This window comes from Taeniopygia guttata, chromosome W (genome assembly GCF_048771995.1).
Source record: "Taeniopygia guttata chromosome W, bTaeGut7.mat, whole genome shotgun sequence".
Classification (NCBI taxonomy): Eukaryota; Metazoa; Chordata; class Aves; order Passeriformes; family Estrildidae; genus Taeniopygia; species Taeniopygia guttata.
Window position 1 is genome coordinate 27,669,917 of NC_133064.1, and position 25,465 is coordinate 27,695,381.

The 25,465-nt window shown below is 46.7% G+C and overlaps 1 protein-coding gene across 3 annotated transcripts in view; it reads left to right on the plus strand.

Moving 5' to 3' along the window:
• LOC116806866 (Golgi phosphoprotein 3) overlaps positions 1-25,465 on the plus strand; it is a 170,650-nt gene that overhangs the window by 130,974 nt on the left and 14,211 nt on the right. The window contains exon 4 of one of the 3 annotated variants that reach the window (XM_032744648.3): positions 4,266-6,798. The exons of the other annotated variants lie outside the window; for them this stretch is intronic. Within the exon in view, the coding sequence (XP_032600539.1) occupies positions 4,266-4,690 (425 nt within the window). The 3' untranslated portion in view covers positions 4,691-6,798. Of the gene's footprint in view, positions 1-4,265; positions 6,799-25,465 lie in introns of those variants that run through there. 3 annotated transcript variants of the gene reach the window in all.

Here is a 25,465-nt window from a genome sequence, read left to right on the forward strand (position 1 = left end):
CCAAGTTAAATTTTCCTCTGCATGTATTCAGTACTGAATAAGCTGCTTCTGTATCAATTTAAGGATTTACATTTTCATTCCCCAGCAACAATGTAACTAGAGGCTCAGCTGAGGATGATTCCCTCAATCCCCTTCAGGGAAGTTCTTCATCTTTTCTTAAGGTCATGAGCTTGGTGGTTTGAAAAGCCAGGTTTTGGTTTCCTGTCTGATTTCCCCTGACCTTTTCTGATGTTCCTCTTCTTTACAAATTGCCAAAGTGTACTTCAGTCACCAATTATTACAATACAAAATGTCAAAGTATACTTCAGCTACCAACTATTACAATACTCAGCCAATTGTTTCTGAGTGAGGGATCCTGTCTTAGGTATGGTTTATTATCCCATACCATTTTGGGGGGGTTTGTTCTTTTTTTTTCTTGTTTCCGGGGTGGCTGCTGCCCCCTCCCTCCCCCCACCCCCATCCTCCCTGGTTCTGGGAGTATCGAGATGAGTGGGGAGCCAAGCCAGGGGTTCAGGAGAGAGATGAGGGTGGGGTGAGGAGCAGCCACTTCTTTCTGGGCAGGCTGTTCAACTGGCCATGCGGCTGGTATCTCTGACCGGGGATACTGCTGCTTCCATGGGTTTTGCCTGTTTCTTTTTGTTTCCTTTGCTTTGTCACTGTGACAGGGCTTGACGGCTTACTTCTCTGCTGCTCTGCTCTTGGGAAGCCCAGAGCCAGTGCGTGCCGTGCCAGCACCCAAGAACACCCTCGTTTTCTGCTGGAGGCTAGCCCCCTCCGCTCAGCCCGGACCCACAGACCAGCCAGCGCCACTGAGAAATCCTGAGGAGCCTCTCCCTGTCGTGTTCAGGAACCAGGGTTCCGCTGCCTAGCCCCTGCCATTTCTCTGCCACTGCTCCGGGTTTTTTGCTACGCTATAGCCTTTCACCCCCTGCCTGCTGGGGTCGGCTGCCCCTGTGTATTTGTAAAGGAAGCCCCTTTCCCATCCCTTCTGCTGGCACGCCCACCATTGTCCATGAAATGAACGGGGCTTATGCCTTTATTAATATTCATCTCTTTATTAAAAAGATTAGCTGGGCAGGGGGCTCGACATGGAGCTCGCCCCCACCGTTGTTGCTTTTTCCAGGCAGCCGAAGGGGGAGAAGGCATGCAGAGTCTGTTGCTGAAGTTTTCATTGGCACACTGGTAGCTGAAGGGTGAAGAGGTGTGCAGTTTGTTGCTGAAATCCTGATCAGCAAACTGTCCTCTCTCCTTTCCTCCTGGTAACACCAGGAAAATCTTGCTTCTTCGTTTTTGCTTCCCACAGCCCATTCCAGTCTAGTCTTCTGTAGGTGATGGTGACAGGTCAAACGTCGATCAGGGGATGTGTTTTCCTCTTCCTCAGCCAGCGCATCTGTCCAGCCCCCTCTACTGTGTTTAGTTTTCCATTTAGGGGTGTCCTTATCCCCGAAAACATGCTCCCATGGTTCCATGGGTTTTTCTATTTGCATCTGTCTTAGAATGGCAGCGTGGGGGGGGGGGGGGGTGTTGATCTCCAGGCCGTTTAGAGAAAACAAACAGAGCAATTAGCTAATTAACATTTCAATATCAGTACTTAGATAGTGTCCCACTATTGCCATGGGAACCAGGAAGGCTCTTTTGTTCATTACCATCCACGTGTGAGAGATGGCCAAACTCGAGCCACAGCCCCCCACTGCAGCCGTGGGAGAATCAGCGCACCCCCCTGCCTGGCTGGGGAGCCACCAGCGCCTCTGCCAGCTGTGACCAGAACTACACCAGAGGGGAAGGTGCTTGGTGGCCAAGACAAGGCTGTTAATGGGTTTCTGGTTTTGTTTGTTGTTGCTGCCATTGTTGTTTTTGTTTGCCTTCTTATACATACTAGTAAAGAATGGTAAAGAACTGTTCTTTCTTTTTTCATAACTTTGCCTGAAAGCCCCTTCATTTCAAAATTAAAATAATTTGGAGTGAAGAGGGTCATATTTTCCATTCCAAGGGAGGGTCCTGCCTTCCTTGGCAGGCACCTGTCTTTCAAACCAAGACAGGTGCTCCCACAATTTTCCCCACTGTTTTAAGATGCATCCTAGGGGGAATTTTTCCAGAATGCCCCTTCTTCTCTCGATGATCCATTCCCCATTTAAACCATGTGCTATTCCAAACCAATTAGTATTTAGCAGCTTCTAGAAGGAGCATTCCCTGTTTCCACCTTAGGTACCTTTAAATTTAACCCTGTGAAGCTTTTGCTGCACCTTATGCGCAGGTTAACACCTTTAAAGTAAAGAATGCCTTTTTCTTGCCAGGGATCTTGCTCTGATTTCCTTTGGTCCAGGGATTGCATGTTATCCCCAACAATCTTTCAGTGCCAGCTGGAGGTCCTGCGATCCCTCGGATCAGTTGAAATCCAAGAGTAGGTCATTTGGAGTCCTTAACACCAATGTAGCATTAAGAAGCAGGCATTCTTTATTTGGCTGGATGCACAAGGGAATATTTCCTCTAAAAATTGTGCATGCTGAGTACAGAAAAAGTTCCTGTTTATATACTATATTTTACATACGTATTCATTGATTTTCCTAGAATAAACACACATATGATAACCATTTGCCTAAAATCATTAACATATGTTCCCTCCCCATTATGCATACATTCTTCTCTCCTGGGAGTCTCTTTGGTGATCCCTGGTGATCGGCGACCGCAAAATCATACCTGACCACCTTGTGAGCTGGTAAAAAATGGCACAACTGGGCTGGTTGCTTTCCAGTTTTTCTTCCTACAGAATAAACATTGTGCGGTTCCATAGACCAGTGGGTTTTGAAGAATAAGCATTGTATTAACCCACCAGGTGCAAACAATTTTTCATCTGGAAACCTTAGCTTTCTCAGGAGTTGTTGGTGCTGATTTTGTGATTTTAAAATTCCATTCTCTAAGCACACACATTTAAGTGCCCAGTTCTCCTGCCTTTACAAAGAAAAACATTAGAGAAAATTTTTTTTGAAACATCAAAATCTGTGCCCAACATATGCCTGTGTGTAATGCACACACCTACACTCACACAGTGCATGTTACTGTTTCATCCAGTGGGAGCAGAAAGGGAGAAAAGAATGTAAACATGAAAAAATAGAGAAGGGAATAGGACATATAGTGCAGGTGTTGCTTATCCCTGTAGCAGAAAGAATTCCAGCTTCTGAATTGATAAAACCCTGGAAGTAGACAAATGGACACAATTGGAGGAGATGCTTATTTTTTTTTTAACTCATTCTTCATAGCTGTGTGTGGTGTTTTGTTTGGTGGTTTGTTTTGGGGGTTTGTGGGGTTTTTTCTTTCCCTTCAGTACAGGACTGGTTATTTATCATATCCCTAATCAAGACATGGTGTCTTGGTTTGAAAAGACAGGTGTCTGCTAAGGAAGGCAGGAGCCTTCCTTGAAACTGGAAATGTAAACCTCCCCCCTCCAAATTATTATAATTTTTAAATTAAGGGGCTCTCAGGCAAAGATATGGGAATAGGAATACCAGTTCTTTACTAGAAAAATTAACAATACAAATGCAATAATACAAAAAAAGAAAACCACTGACAGACTCAGAATGTGACCTGACACCCTGTTGGTCAGGGTGTTGGTAGCAGCCTGATTGAATGGTGGCTGCAGTCCTCCTGGAGTGACAGGTGTAGTTCTGTTGAAGCAGTGATCCTGTAGAAGGGTGTAGTTTTCCTCTGAAGATCCAGTGGTGGTGTAAATGGGTCTGGTCTTCCTCTGGAAATCCAATGGAGAAGAAAGCTGCTCCTATGGGAATCCAGTGGGGAAAGGCTCCTTCTGATGTTCCAAATCTCAGATTATATCCTGGTAGGAGTGCTTGGCTCCTCCACCTTGGCTCAGCATCTCACAATGGGATGATATAATTTTATCAGTCATGCAGTGAGACTCAATGGCCCATTAACAGACAATATCTCCCCAGAAGGAGGATTGGTTGTGGAAGAGATAAAGTAAACTTCGCAATTAACAGAAGACAACTGCCCCACCTCTAACAGATAGGAAATAGAATACACACATATCTTACAACCCAGGACACATGACTTAGTAGTATTTTGTCCAAACTTTAAATACTTACATGGGTACAATATCTTAGCGTAATTAAGCTATATTAATTTGAGAGCTCATTCTGCAGCGGGCGGGGGAGAGAATAACTGTAATAGTACAGTTTAAACTTTGCTTGACTCTTCTTGACTCTTGGCTTTTTGCTTTTTTCTTTTTTTTTTTTTTTTTTTTTTTTGTTTAGGTGAAACATGGAATCCATTGAAGTTGCATTATCAATTGCGTAATGTCCGTGAACGGTTAGCGAAAAATCTAGTGGAAAAAGGTGTACTGACCACAGAAAAACAAAACTTCCTTCTTTTTGACATGACTACACACCCTCTCACCAACAACAATATCAAGCAGCGCCTCATTAAGAAGGTTCAAGAAGCAGTTCTTGACAAATGGGTAAACGACCCTCACCGCATGGAGAAGCGCTTACTAGCACTTGTTTATTTAGCCCATGCCTCAGATGTTCTGGAGAATGCTTTTTCCCCCCTTCTGGATGAGCAGTATGATTTAGCCACAAAGAGAGTGCGGCAGCTTCTAGATTTAGACCCTGAGGTTGAATGCATGAAAGCCAACATGAATGAGGTTCTATGGGCTGTTGTAGCAGCTTTCACAAAATAACTGCATTGAGACCAAAGTGTTCTCTCTTTTTTCATGTAAACCAGTTGTTTCTCTTTTTTTGGCTATTCATGCTTTCTGTAATTTGTACCTTCTCACATGATGAACCAACTCTTGTTTAATAGAAATTATGTGGTGAATTCCCTCCTTCTCTATCTGTATACAGGATTCTGCTGGTACAAGAGACCATCCCATTTAAAAACAACTAAAAAAATTTTACTGGCATATTGGCATTCTAATTCCTATTCAGTTTTGAGTTATCTGAAATACTTTGTTTAGTCTATTTTTCATCTTACTGTTACTGAAGTGGTTTAACATGGAAAATACCTCAAGAAGGAAATGTGCATACAGTTGGATCACTAGTCTCAGCTGACACAGATGTGTGCATGCATCAGTGCTTCTGCTGTACAACTCCTAACAGATTGAAGAAGGGCCTTTTAAAATCACCAAAGCTTCATGTTGAAGTATCTGTCAGGACATTTTATATACAGATGTTTTTTCAATTATATCTAACAAAATTAACAGCAAAAATGCCATTAAGCAGCTTTTTCAATAGTTCCTGTGAAATGCCCCATAAATTTTACTTTTCATTAAAGTCTCTTGCATACTTATGTTTACATTAAAATGATATCTGAGTCATAAAGCTGGACTTGAAAGGTCCAGTTTTTACATAAGCCCATTTTGGGATGGGATGCATTCCATTATATTGTATATATAGTTCAAATTGTAAATTAAATACTGCACCATCTTAGTATTTTGCAAGTTTTACACCTGGTGCCCCTGATTTGCCATCAGCAAAACTCTCAATCTATTTTACACTTTAAAACAAATAGTTAGTTCTAGTAGGTGTTGCATTTAAATGGTTAGCAAGTAATGACTGCAGTTCAGATTATTACAATTTCTGTAATGGGATGCTGTGCTATCTGTTATTTTTTTTCATATAAAATTATACTAATTAGCACACTACTGTAAAATTATAAGACTCTGTCTTTATAAAATGAATTGTCTTTTTGCCACTGCTTGTTATCTCCCATTTGTTTCACAGTGCAAATATGCATTGAAAAAAATATGCATCAATCTATGTATTTTTTTCCTCATAACAATGAGGATTTATGGTGGGGCTTACAGGTGTCTAGAAACTTTTTTTGTTTAATATTCAGAGTAAGAATACTAGATGGTGTATAACTTGAGAGTTGAAATTTAGGAGATCCCTTAGTCTGTATACTAGCTTTTTACCTACAGCAAATAAACTATGATCTTAAAAGTGCCTAAAACAGAGCAAGCATGTAATTTTTTTGTTGTTGCGAATTAGAAAGGTTTTATTGCTTAACTGAAAGCTTTCATTAATATTCCTCTTAGAAAGAGAGAGTTTATATTAAGTAGATCAAACTGACCCAAGCAGCAGTGTCACTCAGATCTGCAGGATTCATGGCTGGGTCAGACTGAGTTAACTTGTGAGTGTTCAGTTGTGTCTGCCATAGGTAGGCCTCTTCTATCTTGAACATTACTCTACAGCCTCATCTGTGACTGGACTTCCAATTTTGCATTTAATTTTAAATAATTTAAATGCTTAGGTAGTTGACTTGAAAATGTAACTTAAGTTCATCATAGCTATAGAACCTCTTTAAAATAAAAATTTTAAAAATATAGTCCTTAACTTTTAGTGGCACATTGTTCTTTCAGTTCTTGAATTGTGTTTCTTTATAAAAATTAAAGTATAATGTAAGGTATTTCAAACTTTGGTTTACAAATAAAAAGATAAACAGTGTTCTCCTAACTGTAAGATGCTATGTTTAAAACTTTGAGGAGCATGGGCATGAACTTTGGACATTTTCTTTCAAACATTTTCAAAATGTGATTGTTTTAAGTGAATGAAAAATGAAAGTTCTGTGTTACTCTTGTGAAAAATGAGGTTCACTCACCTGGCAAAATTTAAAAGTTTAATAAAGGACAATAGGATTCAAAAATAAAGCAAAGTTTAATGACCGGGTGCTTGGCATTCCACCAAGAGCACACCTGCTATTTCGGAGATACCCTTTACATACCTTTTCTATTGCATCAGCCTACTGTATATTCATAAATAAATATGCATATTTAAACTTTTCCTCAAACTAGTTTACATGTTCCAAGAACTGTTTAGCATGGCTCCTCCTCAGGTCTGCCTTTTTACAGCGTGCGCATTTCTTGGCTGTGGTTTTAGTCCATTCTTATTACCACCTCCAGCTTGGGCTTTGGTCCATACTTTCTACAGATGGTAGGTACTGATAGTAGCAGGGGTCTTCATCATATGTTCATTGGATGTTTATCCCAGGCAAGCAAGCAGTTCAATTGCTACAAGCATAACTATATCAGCTATTTCACTACTATGTCTAAGTTTAGTTAACAGCAGAAATAGAAACTACATATTTATAGCAAACTTATTTTAGCATTATAAATATAGAATACATTTTGATATTTGTGAAAAGCCAATATTATAATAAGTATTTATAACACTCATATTTGAAAACTTACAGAATACTTTCTGTACTTGATAGTATATGTTAACTCTTTGCTTTCATCGTCTTTCTCTCCGGTGATCTGTTGTCTCATTTTCTGTTGCTGTTTAAGAGTAGAGAAAATTAATTAGGCAGAAAAATCAGAAAAAAAAATAGTGGCATATTTGGGAGCAAGCTGGGTGCAAAAAACTTTTAAAATGGCTTTGAAAATCTAAGCTACTTGAAACATTATTCAGACTACAAGTATCTTTCATAGTCCCGTTTCTGCCCTGCCATCTTAATTTTGTCATGTTCCTGCTGGGTTCATTTTGCATTACCACCCTACCTCACTGAAAAGGACTCTCACCATCTATTTGGGTGCCTGAGGGGAAAGCCCAGAACCTCAAGCACTCCCCCTCTGAGGGGGGTGTCATGGTTTGACACTGGCACAATGCCAGCGCCCCCATGAAAATGCAACCTCTCAACTGAATGCTGTGAAATGCGATTGAGAACAGAGCAGAGCAGCCCAAGCTTAATAACAAAAGGGAAAATAACTTCATTAAGCTACTACTATTATACTACTATAAAAGGAAAAAAAGAAAGAAAAACACACACAAAATCCAAAATGAAAACCTTCTAAAACATTCCTCCTCCCACCACCCAACTCCAACAAACTACAGTGAGACACGACTTGGACACTTAATCAAGTATTCACCCTTCAGTATAATCAATACTAATTCCATCAGGGGAGAAAGGAGTCTCCCTTGCACCATACACCCCCAGGAACCACAGCTGCCACCTCTTGTGTTTCCATGTCACACATGGCACCGCCCAGAGAGAATCTGCCAGTGTGACACTCCTCTCCATATCACAGTGCTCTCACCACTGTGCATGGACCAAGACTGCTTATAGGGCTCCTTTAAAGATGTTTTGCCAAGGACCAACAGGAACAAAAGTCCAGTGTCTCATTTTGGGACTACAGTCCCTCCCATTTTCCCCTGGGGCCAAGGGTCCAAGAACAAAGATCTTCTTCTCTGAAGACAGAGGGCATCATCACACCCTCCTCAGCTTTTCTCTGTTCATTCCTGAACTGGTAGTTGCTGAAGGAGGTCTCTTGGCTCACCATTGCATCCCCCTAAAATGCAGTCTCTCTTGGAGGAGAAATTGGTTCAGTCTATGGCTAACAAGAAAAGTCCAGCCAAAAGCCACCCCATCATCTCCCCCCAACCTTCTTTCGCTAACATCTCAGGTCCTGTGAGAACCCCGGGATTGATTCAGGGGTCTCATGTGCTGGTAAAGTCTCTCCTCCAACCGGTGCTTCCAAAGAAAATCTCCACAGCCTCTTGTTGTTCGGTCTCAAGGCAGTTTATTGCTAGTTATCTAAAAGATTGTCTTCACCCGCTGCGGCTGCTTTGGTCAGCGTCCCAGGCAGAGACACACACACTCCTGACACCCTCACTGTCTGGTGTCTTCGTCTTCTCTCTCCCCGCCCAGGGCTGCTGCTATCTTTTATATGATATATTACGTATTATATGCTTACAGATTTCCCCCAATCCCTACTATCTATGTTACAATGTGCTTTTCTACTCTAAACCAATCTGTGAGTGCCAACATCACCAAGAACATGGAGGCAAGGAAGAAGAAGGAGGAAGAACAGGATCAGGCCCACTTTCCTCCATCTTAGAACTTCTGACCCCCCTGTACAAAGTAAACCCCCCCTGTACAGGTGTTAAAAACCCCGTGTACAATACTAAAAAATTTTCCCCTCTAATTTGTAATTACTTCTACTATACCATCTAACCCTCTGTGACTGCTTGTTCCACCTTCAAAGTTGGTAACTCATTCCATGGCTCAAACTCAAAATCACAGCTGTTTTCAGCTTCTGACCAAGGCCTGGAACCCGTGAAAATGTCTGAGGGACATTTTGAGTTCCGACATCTCCCCTCTCTGTTTGAACCAGAAACACCCGCTTTGCCATGTTGTTCAAGGCCTTTCGAATACACACGAAAATGCATGGCAGAACAAGCAGAAGAACTACAAGCCCTATAAGAATATAAAATGCTATTTTCAAACGTTCTTTCCACAATGGTTAGAGATCAAAAAAGCCAAACAAATCATCCCACCAGGATCCTGTAACTTTGTTCAATTTGCTGATACTATTTTGTATTTGTTTTATATCTTCATGAATAGGTTTTGAATGATCGGACAAGTTCATGCAGCACATCCCCTCAAATTCTTCACATTCGTGCCCATGTGTCAGCAGCAAATAATCAATTGCCGCCCTGTTTTGAAGCACTGCTTGTCTTGCACTGCTGATAAATGTTAACATGTCACTCAATGCAGACGAAATGGCACGACTGTGTTTGCTCAACCAGCATGCTATATGATCCAATTGTGTCAAGGCCACCCCGATGCTGTTAGGGGTGAGAAAATTGCTACTGCAATTTTCTGAGCCTTGTTCCAGGTAGAAACATCATCATCACAATTTGGACTATATTGTTCAAGGGATCTTTTTTCCCTGTGTGTCTGCTTTTGTAAAGTTTTCAAATCAGGTGTTAGCAATGAGAGTTTCCCAATGCTGCATGGACCGCCCTTGATTTTTGCAGGGATAGCAGGCCAAATTCTGTCCCCGCAAATGAAAAACACTCCCTTTGGTTAAGTGGCTGGGTGTTGAAGGGATGGTTTGCTTGTCATTTTGGTGTAATTGCACCAGGATGACGCATTTGTATAAAAAAGCTGATTTGGAGTGACATCTATTGTATGATTATCTGTCTTTGCCACTCCTGATGAATTAAATTTGATGCACCATTTCATTTTTGTTGACCCAAAAATGTCCAACTCCGGTGGTTCCAAGTGAGCCACAGGAAGGTATTGTGTCCAAACATGCCATCCTTCCACAGGATCTGAAAAAGTTTTCAGAATCTTTGGAGGGATGTTTTTTGGGATTGGCCATTCCTTCACCGGCACACCTACCAAGCATGTTGAAAATGGTTTCCCCGGCTTTGAATGAGTCAGACAAATGCTGTCTAGACTCGCTGCCTTTGCCAAAGTCTCCCACACATTTTCCCTTGGTTGTTTCATGGGAAAGTCTGTCCCATTGCCCAAGGAAATAGGCAAGAGAATGAAGCACATGAACACTATCTGTCTGAATCCCATGTCCATGCCCCCACCCTCTGTGAGAGACCCTGCAATGCAGCAACACCCAAACAACACATGATTTCCCAGAAAAAAACAAAAAAACCCAAGTCTATGGGTGATCATTGTCCGACGTGACATCTGCAGCGTCATCATCTGCCTTCGTCTGCGTGCTTGCTTCTCTGCTTCTTGGGTCCACATCCACTGGCGTCTGCACCCGATAAGGTTTCATGTGCCTTGCTGGCATTCACTTCAGTCCTCGTCCTATAGAAACACAAGCGAAACCCTTGCCCCAAGTTATTAATGTAAATGGACCATCAATTTGTCCCGACTCTGGGTTTCTGATCAAAACAAAAGATTTTTCCCTTAGCTTTGCTTGTGTGCTGTTTGTAAAATGCCTAACAATTGGTGGAGTGGGCTCTGAGAAAGAACCATTTAAAAAATTCAATACATACAGAGCTTTGTTCAACCGCACGTGCGGTGCTGCGCCTGCTTCTCCCCTTTTCTGTTTATCCAAGAGGGATTTCAGGGTGTGATGTGTTCTTTCAATGATTGCTTGACCTGAGGCAGAATAAGGAATACCAAAAATGTGTTTGACTCCTCATTTTTTCAGAAATTTGTCAAGCACCTTGCCTGTGTAAGTTGGACCGTTATCTGTTTCTATTTCTTGTGGCACCCCGAGTGATAAAAATGCTTGTAAAAAATGTCTGCAGGCATGTTCTGCGGTCTCCCCTGTAAGTAATGATGCAAAAATCGCCCCTGAAAATGTGTCAACTGAAACATGGATATTTTTGAGCCTCCCAAAAAATGGGTATTTTGTGACATCAGCTTGTCACAGCTGAAGACTCTGCAATCCCCTTGGATTGACAGCTCCTGTAGATGCAGGAGGCTGCACAAGCTGACAATCTGGGCAAGCACTGATGATTTCCCTCGCCTGACTTTTAGAAAGGCGGAAGGACTCCATCAGCGCCTGTGCATTTTGATGGAAAAATGCATGGCTCAATTTTGCCTGCTCAAAAATATCTGGCAATGTCTGTGATATGGTCATTGTAAGTCTATCTGCGTGAGCATTCCCTTCTGCTAAGAACCCTGGGAGTGAGGAATGTGCCCTGATGTGTGCAACAAAATATTTGTGCTCTCTGTTTCTAGAATTGTCCTCATGCACAATAAGTATGAATATAAAATTTCATTGTCAGTATGTTTCAAAAGTGATCCTTCTAATCGTTTGACCACATTTGCAACATATGCTGAATCTGTGATCAGATTGAGAGGTTCCTGAAACAATTGAAAAACCCTGACCACTGCTGCCAATTCCACACTTTGTGGTGAACCCTGTACTATTTTAATATCTCATTCCCATTCCCCTGGTTTTGGATTTTGCCATGTGACCACTGATTTGTGAGTTTTTCCCTGAACCATCAGTGAACACTTTAATCCATTTCACTGGTTCGTGGCTTATTTTTGGTTTTTCCCTGAAACTCACTTTTGCATTTAACATCTTGTGTGACGGAAAATGAACTGTGCAAACTCTTGGATACCCTAACAAATCAATTGCAAAATCCTGTGATTTCTGCATCGCCCACTCAAAATATACTTTTTTTAAAGGTACATGAATAACTGAGAAATCTCTGCCTGATATTACCAGCAATCTGGTTCTCGCCTTAATAATAATTTGTGCTATCATTTCTACATCCGTGAGAATTGTTTTTGGGGGCCTGTAAGCTAAAAAAATCCACTCTATCAACAAAAGAGGGTCCATTTGAGACAAATCCCACTGAAAAATCAACCCATATAACTGTGCTGTTTCCCCCAATACTGCTAAATGAAAAGGCAATGATTCTACAAAGCGATGTGCTTGTCTCTGTTGAATCATGTCTGTGATCTTCTCAAGATCTTTTCTTGCTTCCAGCGTCAGAGTTCTGGGAGATTTGATGTTGTTGTCCCCTCTCAAAAGATCGAGCAATGACGAGATGTCATCATTGGTGATTCCCAGGATTGGTCTCATCCAGTTGATCTCCCCCAAAAGCTGCTGCAAGTGCTGCAGACTGGTGACCTTTGTGCTGATTTCCAGCTTCTGTGGCCTTATTGTTTGCTTCGAGATTTTCCACCCCAGATATTTCCAAGGTGCAATTTCTTGTATTTTTGGTGCACTGATTTCCAGTCCTGCCTTTTGCACCTGTGCAATCACACAGTCACGAACCTCTTGCACCTCCTGTTTTGTTGGTGCTGCAATGAGCAAATCGTCCATATAATGAATAATTTTTGGGTTTGGATGTTTCTTTCATGCTGGATGCAAAGCTTGGGCCACATACCACTGACAAAGAGTTGGAGAATTTTTGAGACCTTGCGGAAGAACTGTCCAATGGTACCTTTGCAGAGGTTCTTCTCTGTTGATGCTTGGGACAGAAAATCCAAAGCATGGAGCATCATCTGGATGAAGTGGAATGCTGAAAAAACAGTCCTTGAGATCAATGATCACAAGCGACCAGTCTCTCGGGATCATTGAGAGAGATGGAAGTCCCAGCTGAAGTGGTCCCATGTCTTTGATGACCTTGTTGATCTTCCTGAGATCATGAAGCAGTCTTCAAGATCCTGAAGTTTTCTTGCGAATGACGAACACTGGGGAATTCCATGGGCTGTCTGTGGGTTTGATGTGTCCCTTCTGCAGCTGTTCCTGGACCAGCTTTTTCAAGGCACTCAATTTCTTTCGCTCAAGGGGCCACTGATCAACCCAAACAGGATCATTTGTTTTCCAAGTCAACTTCAGAGTGGCGAGTGCCACAATGACCCCTGTTAAAAATCCAATTCTAATTTCAGTCCCCATTGTGCCAAAAGGTCCCTTCCCCACACTGTGATGGGCTTTTGCATGATGAAAGGACGGATGATTGCTGTTTTCCCTCCCGGGCCTGTGACAACGATTGCATTTTCACTCTGCATGCATAGGGAACTTCCTTCTATGCCTGTGAGAGAGCCCAAAGGTGCAACCAAGTCCCATTCCCGGGGCCAAAAAATGTATGAAATAACTGTAACATCTGCTCCTGTGTCGAGCATACCTGTGATAGCAATTGTCTTTTCGTTACAAGTCAACTGACAAGTAACAATGGGCCGATCTCGGCTTAAATGTTTCACCCAAGATGCATGCACTTCTGCTTGATCACCAGAAAAAGAGTCCCGTGTGTTGAACACTGGCATGACTTGCCTTTCTGGGTGAGATGGCAAAGCCATGGCTCGAGCAATCGGTGTGTTTTGTGGAATTGTCAGAGGTAGTTGCAGGGCTTTTGCTGTGACCATCAGCTCCTCGTTATGGTTTGCTGAAATCAAAGATGGGTAAACAACAAGTCCAAGAATGCTGCTTCTGTCCCTGGCCATTATTAAAAAATCCTGCCTTTTCCAAGAGGTCCCTGTGACACCCGTGGGTATGACTGCATGGCTATTGTCCAAAAAACACGTCAATTTGGAGGTTGCCAGGACGCATTGGAATCCGGGTGGTACCAAGTCTGGGTCACTGGGGATTTTGGAGATTGCTCTGCCGAGGGGTTCTGTTTGTTGTTCCCCGAGGATTGCTCCTGCTGGTTCTGTGTCACTGCCAGGATTTGTGTCGGAGCGCGCTGGCGTCGACTCACGCTCTTTTTCCCGTTTCCCGGAACTGGAAGAGGTTTTTCATCGACATCTGTCTGTGAGTGACACTCACTCGCGAGATGTCTCTCTCTCCTGCATCGAGGACAGAGGTCTGGTGGCTTGTTGGGCTTTGCAAGTTGTGGGCAGTTCCTTTTAATATGTCCTTGTGCCCCACACCCAAAGCACCATCTCTCTGTACCGGTGTTGCTCTTTGCATAATTTGCAAGAGGTTCCTTAACACACTTTTCAATTTGATCCCCCAAGTGTTCCTCCTTGATGGAAGCAACATGTTGTGGTGTCCCCACCTTGCTGCACGCCTCCATCATGTCTGCCAAGGTGGCCTGGTGCGGCATCATGCTGATGATTCGCCTGCATTCCGGGTTGGCATTGGAGAATGCGAGGCTTTTGATCAGATGTGGTTTCGCCCCCTCCTCGGTCACTTGCCGCTCCACTGCCTGGGAAAGACGATCCATGAACAAAGAAAATGGCTCTGAAGGACCCTGCTTGATCTCGGTGTAGATGTTGTTCTGGACCCCCGCCGGAGCAATCTGAAGAATTGCCCTCAGTGCCGCCTCTTTGATGTCGCTGACCACGTGTCGTGGGAGTCTCACTGCCTGTTGAGTTGGATCGTCCTCAGGAGGATCACCGGCAAGCTGCACCATGGTGAGGTTCGCGTTTAGCCCACCTTGGTATCTCTCTCAGCTCCTCCAGAGATCTCCTCCACGCCTTCTGCCAAATGAGAGCTTGGGTGTCTGTAAGAACTGATGTTGCGAGATATTTAAGATCTTATGGTGTTAAATCATACATGCCAAAAATGCTTTTCAACATCTGTTTGAAATACGGTGATGACAACCCATTGTCCCGAATGGCCTTAGCTAAATCTTTGATTGCTCCACGATCCAGGCGTTCCCATCTCGGGTTTTGGCCCTGAGCATCATAGTTCACTGGCATCATTATGTTTCCCGAACCCTGCAATAAACCTTTCTCCTTTTCCAATTCTGCCCGAATGTCCTGCCAGTCTACTTTCGCGCTCGGCAAAGTTGGAAATTCTGTGGGTACTTGCCTGTAGAGTGGAGTCATCTGTTGTGACTGCAGCTTTGACCAATGAATTTAAAATCTAGATTGTTACCTTTATGCAGGTTGCTTTCTCCTCTGTGGCTATCAGCATATCGTCAACATACTGTAGCAGCAGGTATTGTTCTCTCGGTACTTGCCCTCTTGTCATCCACATCTCCAGCTCCTTCGCCAGTTGGTTTCCAAATAGGGTGGGACTGTTCTTGAATCATTGTGGGAGCCGTGTCCAGGTGAGCTGGGTCTTTCTTCTGTTTCCTGGATTTTCCCATTCAAAGGCAAACAGGTTCCTACTTTCTTTGTCAAGGGGTATGCAGAAAAAGGCATCTTTTAGATCAATTACTGTAAACCATTTACAGGTCTCTTTCACAGATGTTAACAATGTGTAAGGATTGGCAACCACTGGATAAATGTCAGTTATTTCATTTGTTGCTCTCAAATCCTGCACTAGTCTATACTCACCATTGGGTTTCCTCACTGGAAATATAGGTGTATTCTATTCTGATTCACATTCTTCTAAAATTTGGTATTTCAAGAATTTATCAATAATTTTTACTATTCCCTGTCGTGCTTCTGGTTTTATAGGATACTGTTTAACCTGTACTGCTTTTGCCCCTTCCTTTAATTCAACATGTATTGGTTGTGCTAATTTAGATTTCCCAGGTATATCTGTTTCACATACTGAAGGGATTACTGCATCTTCTACTTCCCTAGGAATAGAGTGAGATGGTTTTTCCTTAATCATTAAAATTTTTCCTGTCTTTGATTCAGGTATTTTCATTAAAAGTTCCTCATTCTCAAAGGTTATCACTGCATCAAGTTTTGCCAGTAAATCTCTACCTAAAAGGGGAATTGGACACTCAGGCACATACAGGAATTCATGCGTCAGGGCCTTATTTCCAAAACACAGAGCTAAGGGTTGTAGGAATGGACAATTTTCCTCCTTCCCTGTGGCCCCGATTATTGTTGTTTGTTTGTCCCCAATTTGTCCTTGCAAATCAATCAGTACAGAATACGTGGCCCCCATATCAACCAGGAATTTTACTGCTCTATCACCTAGCTGTAAGGTCACGAAAGGTTCTTTGCTATTTTTTAGACAGCTGCTGTATTGTCCCACAACCATTAATTTTGCAATAGCTTGATCCTGGCTTGGCTGGTTGCCTTGGTAAAACCAGTTTGGACACTCGTTCTTCCAGTGACCTTCTTGCAGGTGTTGCCTTTATAAAGGGCAACAGGCGACCTGGTTCAGGTGAGGCAGCACGGTGGTCTGGCCTCTCCAGACCGCTCGGGCTATTGATAAAGACGCTGGCACCAATTTGGTGGACGATCGAAAGCCTTTATTATCTCATCTCGTGGGTTTAAATAGTCTTGGGGGTCTTTGCTATGTCAGAGGGGGGTTGAGGGGTCTCAGGGGTTAGTCGGGAGTGGAAAGTTACCAAAGCAGGTGTGGTCACATGCTCCTGGGGTTAATGGATAGCGTGGGGCAGGGAGAGGGGGAAGGGTCTCTCTCTTTCCGTCACATCCCGTGGTCTTCCGCTCCGCCTGTCCCTATCTACCACATCACCCCTCCCCTTATCATATACAAAATGAGGTAGTCGTAGATATAGGCACTGGAGTGAGGTACAAACTTGTAACTTGTTAAGGAAAGGGTGGTTTGGTCAATCTGGGTAAGTTTTTCAAGGCAGGTCTTGAAGGCTTTAGCGACTGACTGTGTTTGCAGTTTTTGGTTTACAGCATTTGTTGGTGGCCTATGAACAGAATGTTTGCCCTTTCCAGACGGGCCTGAACAAACGAGACTAGTTTGTTCAGCAGGCATGGTCCTATGGTAATAGCTAAAAGCAGTATTGCCAGTGGACCTACCAGGGCGGAAATTAAAGTGGTGAGCCAAGGTGATTGATTGAACCAGGATTCAAACCAGCTCTGTTGGGTCTCCCTGTCTCTCTTTCTCTGAGCCAGTCTGTCTCGGAGTTCTGCCATGGAGTCTTTAACGACTCCCGTATGATCTGCGTAGAAGCAGCACTCCTCTTTCAAGGCTGAACACAGTCCTCCCTGCTGCATGAACAAAAGGTCCAGTCCCCGCCTATTTTGTAAGACCACTTCTGAAAGCGAAGAGACAGATTTCTCTAAATAGGAGATGGACTTATCGATCCTCTGCAGGTCCTCGTCGATGGTCATTTGCAGCTGAGAGAGTCTGTGCTGCTGGGTTGCGATGGCTGAGACACCCGTGGCTGTGCCAGCTGCTCCCAGGCCGAGCAGCATTGCGATAGTTATACCTGTGATGATTTCCCTTTTGTGGAGTCTGTTAGGTTCCTCGAGAAGATGGTATATCTCTTCGTCTGAGTGATACAAGACTCTGGGGACAATCAGAACTTGAACACAGAAATCGGTAGAGTCATTAAATTTGGCAAGGAACACACAAGGACTCACTCCGGACCTTTGGCAAACCCACATCCCAGACGCAGATGGGATCACCCACTTGTTAGTTTTTCTGTTGGGTTTGACAACTTTAGTGCAGAAGTTGCCTTTCTGCTTTGCTAAGGTTGCATTTCCAAAACATCTGCCCTGTCCTGTGATTTGACTCAGGGTGATTCCTCTGCGGGGAGTGTCCCATCTGCACTGGTGGGGGGCACTGGCTGTGGAGTAACTGAAGGGGGTGTCTAAAGCAATGCCTTCATAGAAAGGGGGTTTGACATCATAGCAAAGCCAACAGGAGTTAGTTAGGTTTGGTTTGGTTTCGTTTAGGGTTAGAAAGGTAGCTTCTAGCATACGAAAGATTGGGTTTGGGTCTGACTCAGCCGTGCGGCCTATCTGGGGGGTATCTGCAAGGGTGGTCGGGATGTCAGTGTCTTTTGGGGGCAGGGTTTTGGGGTGGGTTGTGTTTTTCCCTCTCAGCACATTCTTGATAATTTTGTTGGGTCCCACTGGTCGAGGTGCTGGTGGCTGGAGCCTGATAATTCGCACATTCACCCACCTCCTCGGTCCTCTGAGGACCACTGTCCATGTTCTACCCGTGGCCCAGCTAGGGTGATCTGGCTGTAGAACGGTCATGTTATAACTTATGCATCCCCGTAATCTAGGCTGTGCATTGTGGTCTCCACAGCCTAAGGGTGCCCAGGTGAACTGTAAGAATTTGTCGGGCTCCTGCAGTTGCCACCCGTCTCCCCATGGTCTGGCATCTGTAACAATGGTTTCGCAGCCCCAATATCCACAATGTCCCCACCCCGGGTAGTCACAGTACCTTTTCTCTGGGTTGGACTCTGGGCACCAGTAAGATATGTACATGAGTATGATGTGTGGGCTTGAGGGCCGTAGTTTCGGTTGCCCTGGAAACAGATCGGCTATGTGGAATACGAAGGATGGGGTGTTTGCAGTGGTGACCTCTTTGAACACCTTGTCACTTGAAAGATGTTGCATGACCCATCTGAATGGCTGGTGAGGGTAGTGGCCTGGGTCGGCTTGCCCCCCGGCCACAAGCCCCACCATCAGGATTGCACAGAGACACTGTGCAAGTCTGGGTCTCACCGCCGTGGGACGCTCAGGTTTTGTCTGGTGGCTTGGTGGTCCGTCATCTCTCTCTGGAGCAGGGGTGTGTGTGTCGCAGGGACGGTCCACGAGCGTGTCCTGCAAACAAAAACTCACAGTTTTCCATTAATTTCATTCTGAAGGTCAGGTTTGATCGACCTGAGTGGACACCACCTGATCTTGTCCTCTTTTTTAAGTGCCGCATACCCTCGTCCTGTAAGCACTAGTCTCCAGCCCCGTTCCCACTCACCTAGCTCGTTTTTGACCATGACCTGTGGGCCCTCCTCTAGGGTCTGAGTGGCCCAGTGCTTTCGAATGGGACTGTTTGTTTCATCTCCCCTAGGGAATTGGTTTAGTGCTAGTAATGCGGTTGCTAGCATGCGCGTCTGGTCTCCTGAGGGAATGGAATTGGCAAAGCCCTCTGCCTTTGCCAATACTTCTAACTTGGCTTTTAGGGTCTGATTTGCTCGCTCAACAATGGCCTGTCCGGTGCTGTTATACGGGATTCCCTGCGCTAAGGTGATACCCCACACCGAGGCGAATTCCCGCACTGATTTGGAGATAAAATTGGAAGCATTGTCAGTTTTAATTTGCTTGGGGATACCAAGCCATGCCATAACTGTCAGCCAGTTCTGGATCGTGGCCTTGGAGTTGGGTTTGAGGTGCTGTGTTGCTATGATCACTCCGCTGTAGGTGTCCACTGTCACTGCAAGCCATGCTCGGGGCTTCAGCAGTTCGCAGAGGGTGAAGTCTGACTGCCAGATTTCTGACGCCTTGAGGCCCCTCGGGTTGACCCCACCGGTCCATAGGGGTGACTTCTGGCAGTGGGGGCAGGTGGCCACTACGTGTCTCGCGTCTGCTGTCGAGATCCCGCATCTCTTTGCCAGTGCTTTGGCTCCTATGTGGAGTGACTCGTGCAGTTGACGAGCTTCCTGCAGCGTCCACACTCCCTTCGCCGCGGCATCTGCTTTGTCATTTCCAGTCTGGAAGAAGCCCTTGACTGGGTTATGGCTGTTGATGTGAATGACGGACATGGTGCCCTGGCGTGAGGAGAGTGCCTCTTCGAGCATGGAGGCCGTCGTGGATGCTGACACACCTGGTCTTGACATGGCTAGGCAGAGCTTTGCCACGAATATAGAGTCTGTCACGATGTTGAGGTGTTCATCTTGGAAGAGTCCGCACGCCAAGACCACTGCTGCTGCTTCCAGCTGTTGCACTGACAGCGTGGGGTCACATGTTTTGACGCAATGCCATGTTTCTCCTGCCTGCCACACCGCTGCTGCAGTTGAAGTCATGGAGGAGGCGTCTGTAAAGACCGTTGGTCCTGGTTGCGGTCGGTCCATGACCTTCGGTGGCACATCTATGTCGACAATGGTCAGTAGCTGGGTCCAAGGTGGTTTGGTGGCATAGGAGATTTCTCCTCCGAAGCCAGTGAGAGCGAGGGCCAGGTGCTCTGATATCGCAGTTGACTCCATGGTTGGTCGCTTGCGGAAGGGGAGGTGGATCCTTGCCGGCTCGATTCCCAGGTGTCTCAGGGCGAGTCTCCTGCCTTTCATGATGAGGTTAGCAACGCATTCGACTCCTGGGGAGAATGCGTGAGTTGGTCTTCCAAGGACCACTCATTGGATTGGCTGGGATTTTTCGGAAGGTCCTTGGGCCAGTGCTCCCACTCCTCCCTTCTGAGTGAAGTGGACGTATAAATCTAGCGGTACGCTTGGGTTCCACCTGGCAAGCAGGCTAGTGGACATCTGACGTTCGATGAAGTCGAGGGATTTCGTTGCTTGCGGCGTCAGCTCCTTGGGGTCCCAGGGATGTTTTCCTTTCAGGAGGTCATACAAGGGGTCCATGACCTCTGGGGGAACTAGGACGATGTTGCGGAGCCACTGCAGAGATCCCACGAGTCGCTGCATGTCGTGGAGGGTCTTGATGTCTCGGCGGACCTTTATCCTGGGTGGGGTCACGTAGGAGTTTGTGATCCCCACCCCCAGGAAGGTCACGCACGGTCCTCTCTTGATCTTCGTGTTCGCGATCTCAAAACCGTTGGCCTGGAGAGTTTCCGTGATCGTGGACACTAGGTGATCCACTTGGCCTGCTGATGGTGCAGCAACGAGGATGTCGTCCATGTACTGAATGATGGTTGCGGCAGGGTGGGAGTGTCGGACTGGCATCAGTGCCCTGTCCACGGTAATCTGGCATATGGTCGGGCTGTCCACAAGACCTTGAGGTAGCACCTTCCATTGGAAGCGGAGGTTAGGTCGCTCGCCGTTCGGGAACACGACAGAGAAGGCGAACCGTTCTTTGTCCTCAGCATGCAGGGGTATTGAAAAGAAACAGTCTTTGATGTCCAGCACTGCGCACGGCTGCCCTTTGGGGATGGCTGAGTTTGCGGGCAGTAGTGTCTGAACTGGACCCATGGGCTGAATTGTCTTGTTCACTTCCCTCAGGTCGTGGATGAGGCGGTAGCCTTCTCCTGATCTCTTGGGGATTACAAACACAGGGGTGTTCCACGGGCTGGTGGAGGGTTCAATGTGGCCCTTTTGTAGCTCGCGGTCGACCAGTTCCAGCAAGGCTGTCATTCGAGGCTTTGACAGGGGCCACTGCTCAACCCATATGGGGTCTGGTGATTTCCAAGTCAGTTTGATTGGCAGCAGTGGGTGTACAGCAGTGGCCCTCATTATAAATTTGTAATCCTGACTCCTAACATAGCAAGGATGTCTCTTCCTATCAGGGGTGGGGAGTTTTGCAAGATGTAGGGGTGGACTGCTACTGTCCGTTCTGGCCCTTTCTTTGTATGCAGCGTTATAGCTACCAATTGGGTGCTTTTCCAAGCTCGGGACAGCCATCCCACCCCGTTCACTGGAGGGACCTCCTTGTATTGCCAGTGTCGGGGCCATAGGGCTTGGGGTAGGATTGTGCAGTCTGCTCCTGTGTCTGCCCAAAACTGAAGCCCTATTACGTGGGGGTCCCGACTGCCATAGAGGCGGCATGTCCCCCAAACCTTCGGGGGTTCCTTCCCTATTTTCAGGGCCAGGGCCACCCAGGGGTCCCGACCTGGGGCGCCCCCTGCTGACCCTGTGGCACAGGTGCTGCTTGCGGTGGCGGTGGGTACGAAGGCGCCGCAGGCTGTGCCGTGATACTCGCTGGCAGGGGTATGAAGTTGGCTGCTTCCTGTGGGAGTATGGGGTACGATGGCTCCCCGCCCCATTGGGGGTTGGCATGGATGGGCCGCCTCATATTCACAGTGGGAGGAGGCTGAATGCAGCCCGCAGGCCCCCTCCCTTTTCCGTTTCCCTGGAGTCGGGACCTGCATTCCCTAGCGAGATGCCCCTTCCTCCCGCAACCCCAACAGGATCCCCGCGGGCGTGTTTGGGGCGGAGGCGCCGCGGCGGGCCGCCGTGCCGGCTGGGGGCAGCTCACCGCGATGTGACCCGCCTCACCGCACTTGAAACACGCCATGGCATTGGTCAGGGTGTGGACAGCTGCCTGAATGGGCGTCAGGTGCTCTTCCCTCACTACATGTCTGATCATGTCAGCCAGGCTAGCTCCGGCTGGCAGGGAGCGTAAAATATCCTTGGTAATGGAGTTGCACTGCTGGCACAGGCAGTCAGCTACCACGGGGCCCTTTGCCTCTGCCGGCAGGGTCGAGGAGTCTATGGCTGCCTGCAGGCGGTCCACAAACTGCGTGAAGCTTTCGCTGTCTGCCTGCCTCATGGTGGACCACGGTGCCGGCTTAGCCACGACTCGAGAGGCTGCGCGAATAGCCTCCCTGGCAGCCCGAGTGGTCACCCTGACCTCCTCAGCCTGCATCTGTGCAGCTTGTTGCTGCGGCGTGATCATATCATCATGCTTTCCTATCAGTCTGGATAAGCTCGATCTGTGTAGTGGCTGCCTCGCGCCAGATGCTTGTGCTAACTGCTTCCTACAATTATCCTCCCATTCCTGTCTGAACACAATCATTCCCGCACCATCAAGTATCATGCGCCCTATTCATTCGATATCAAAGGGAAGCAAGTCATCGTTGCTAAAAAGACCATCGATTAATGTGGAGACTGTGGCTGAATTGATCCCCTTTTCTGTGATGGCTTTGACAATTGACTGTACGTCCTTTGGGTTGATCGGGGTATATACTCTTTGTTGGTTCCCCTCCGGACCGGCGAGCCTCACCGGGAAAGCTTGTATGGCAGCCGCCGGGGACCAATCAGCACAGGCTATTTTTATTTTCCCCCAGTCAGTAAACTGGGCTGGTTCGTATTGTAGTTGTTTTTCAGTGCGGCTTAGAACTCTACTCGGTTTTGTTTTAAACTGTGCTGGTTCCGTTTCGTCCGTTTCGGAGTCATAGCCGGCCTCCGTCAGCTCTTCCGAGCTGGCGGAGCTGCTGCTGGTCTCCGAACCGGAAGTCGAGTGCCAGTGTATTTCCGGGGCTCGGTGCCTTTTTGTTCGGCTCCGAGCTGGCTCCTCCCCTCGGGGGTGGCGCCGCTCCCACCCCCCCGGCTCGCCGCACCTCCCGCGGGGGGTGGTTTCTCCCTTACATGGTAGCAGCTTCAGGCGCGGCCGCCGATTGGCTCCGTGCCCTCTGCCGCTCTCCGCCTCTTTCTCCCGCGCATGCGCATTCCCGAAATCGCGCACTCCCCGGGTTTTCGAGCCGGGACCGCCCGCGCCCCGCCCCTCCCTTTGGGGACCGGCGCCATTTTCAAGGGGATAAGGAGATGGCATGGCGGGCGTGTTTTCTCGAGCCGCGGTTTCTGCGTCTCTGGCTTCTTTCGCCAGCCCTTGCCAGAAGCGCTCCGCGCGCCGCTGCGTCTCTGACAACGGATCGCTGACTGGCGGCGGCGGCGGGACAGAGGAATCTGCGGCTTCTCGGGGGGGTTTCGCGGTGGGGGTTTTTTGGGGGTTTTCCGCGCCGGGGGTGTTTCGGGGGGCTTCCGCGGCGGTGGTTGGGCTCTGATCTGGGGAAGGGGGTGTCGCGCCGAGCCCCCCTGGGTCCCCGCTACCGGGCAGATCGCTCTCAGGGGCAGTCTGAGTTCCCGCTCCCACACCGAGCTTGGGAGTAACTAATAAACAGGTACGCGCCGCGCTCCATGTCTCCTGCTCTTCTATTGCTTTGCGTAGGGCTTTCTCTACCTTGCCCCATGCCTTAAGGTTTTTGCCACTGCCTGAGGATTTTGTGTCCTCGGCTAGCGCGGCAGTGCATTTTTCCCATATTTCCGGATGTAACACATCCACAGGGCGCTCAATCGCCCCAAGCTCAAGCAGCCTCCCTATGGCAAGATAAAAATCCTTGAGCTTACGCCCAATACCCCACTGCATATGAATGGCACTTACGACCCTTGCGATAGCGTCCATGACGATTGCGGGTCCCGGGACGTCTCCCTGCGCCAAGATACGGTCTGACCGCTCCGGCCGCTGCTCCCGTCCAGGTGTATCCCGACTGCCGGGCGAATTTTTCCCTTTTTTTCTCCCGGGTTTCGGCACCAGTATGTTGTCTTTATAAAGGGCAACAGGCGACCTGGTTCAGGTGAGGCAGCACGGCGGTCTGGCCTCTCCAGACCACTCGGGCTATCGATAAAGACGCTGGCACCAATTTGGTGGACGATCAAAAGCCTTTATTATCTCATCTCGTGGGTTTAAATAGTCTTGGGGGTCTTTGCTACGTCAGAGGGGGGTTGAGGGGTCTCAGGGGTTAGTCGGGAGTGGAAAGTTACCAAAGCAGGTGTGGTCACATGCTCCTGGGGTTAATGGATAGTGTGGGGCAGGGAGAGGGGGAAGGGTCTCTCTCTTTCTGTCACATTCCGTGGTCTTCCGCTCCGCCTGTCCCTATCTACCACAGCAGGCAAAAAGCGCATTGGTTAAATCCTAATTTTGGATTTTGGCACAGCAGTTCCCCCATGTTCCCTGCCGAGTCCACCTCCCCTCCCCAGTCCACGGCCACCTTTGTGGTTGTTTTTTTTTATTTTTTTTTTTCCTTTTTGTTTGTTTGGGGTTTTTTTTGTTTTTTTTCTTTTTTTTAATTTTTTTTTTTTTTGATGATTGGATTTCCTTTCCCTTGTATTACTGCTAAGAGGTTTTGCTGTTGCTTTTTACTTATTTCTTTGGCTGCTTTAAGTACCATCTCTTTCTCTGTAGAATCCATTAGGGTGTCTAATATTACTTGTATATCATCCCAATCTGGATTCTGAGTTTTCATAATCATTTTTACCACTCTTGCCACTTTATCAGGATTTTCCCTATACGTTCCAGGCGATTGTTTCCAAATTACTAAATCCATGGGGGAAAAAGGTATCTTTACAAACACTGGCCCCTCCGCTCCAATTCCCTGCCGTAAGGGGGCAATCACAGTCCGCTTCTGTCTACCCGGATCTTTTCTGGCCAAGACCGGGGCGGGCTTTGATCGATTCCGAGTCCTATGAGATACCAGTATCGCAGATTCACTTTCATCCTCCCCCCTTTTATACATTACAGTTGAATTTAGATCATCTCCAGGGGAAGAGGGGTCAGGTGATGGTGGAAGAGGAGGATAGGGAGAGAGGGCTTGAGTGGGTGAAATAGGACTAGACAAAATAGGATTGGGTGAAGCAGGTGATGAAGTAGGGGTAGGGGCAGGCAGGATAGGATTAGGTTCTCTTGGTCTTGCGGGGGCTACTTGTAAATCAACATCTGTATCGTTCCTCCGACTCAGACTTTCTTTCAACGCAAAATGTTCTAAACAATGTTTCTCCTTCACACAAACCTCACACTTATCACTTGTAGATGCCTTAACTACCATCAATCCACATTCAACCTGCCATTCTGGCTTATCTCGCAAGTAGAAAAACAAATCAATATACGGAACCTCATCCCATTTTCCTTTGCGTTTACAAAACAACATCAATTGCAAAATAGTGTTATGTTACAATGTTCCATTCAGTGGCCATTTTTCACCACCTTCCAAGACATATTCTGGCCACCATGTATTACAGTA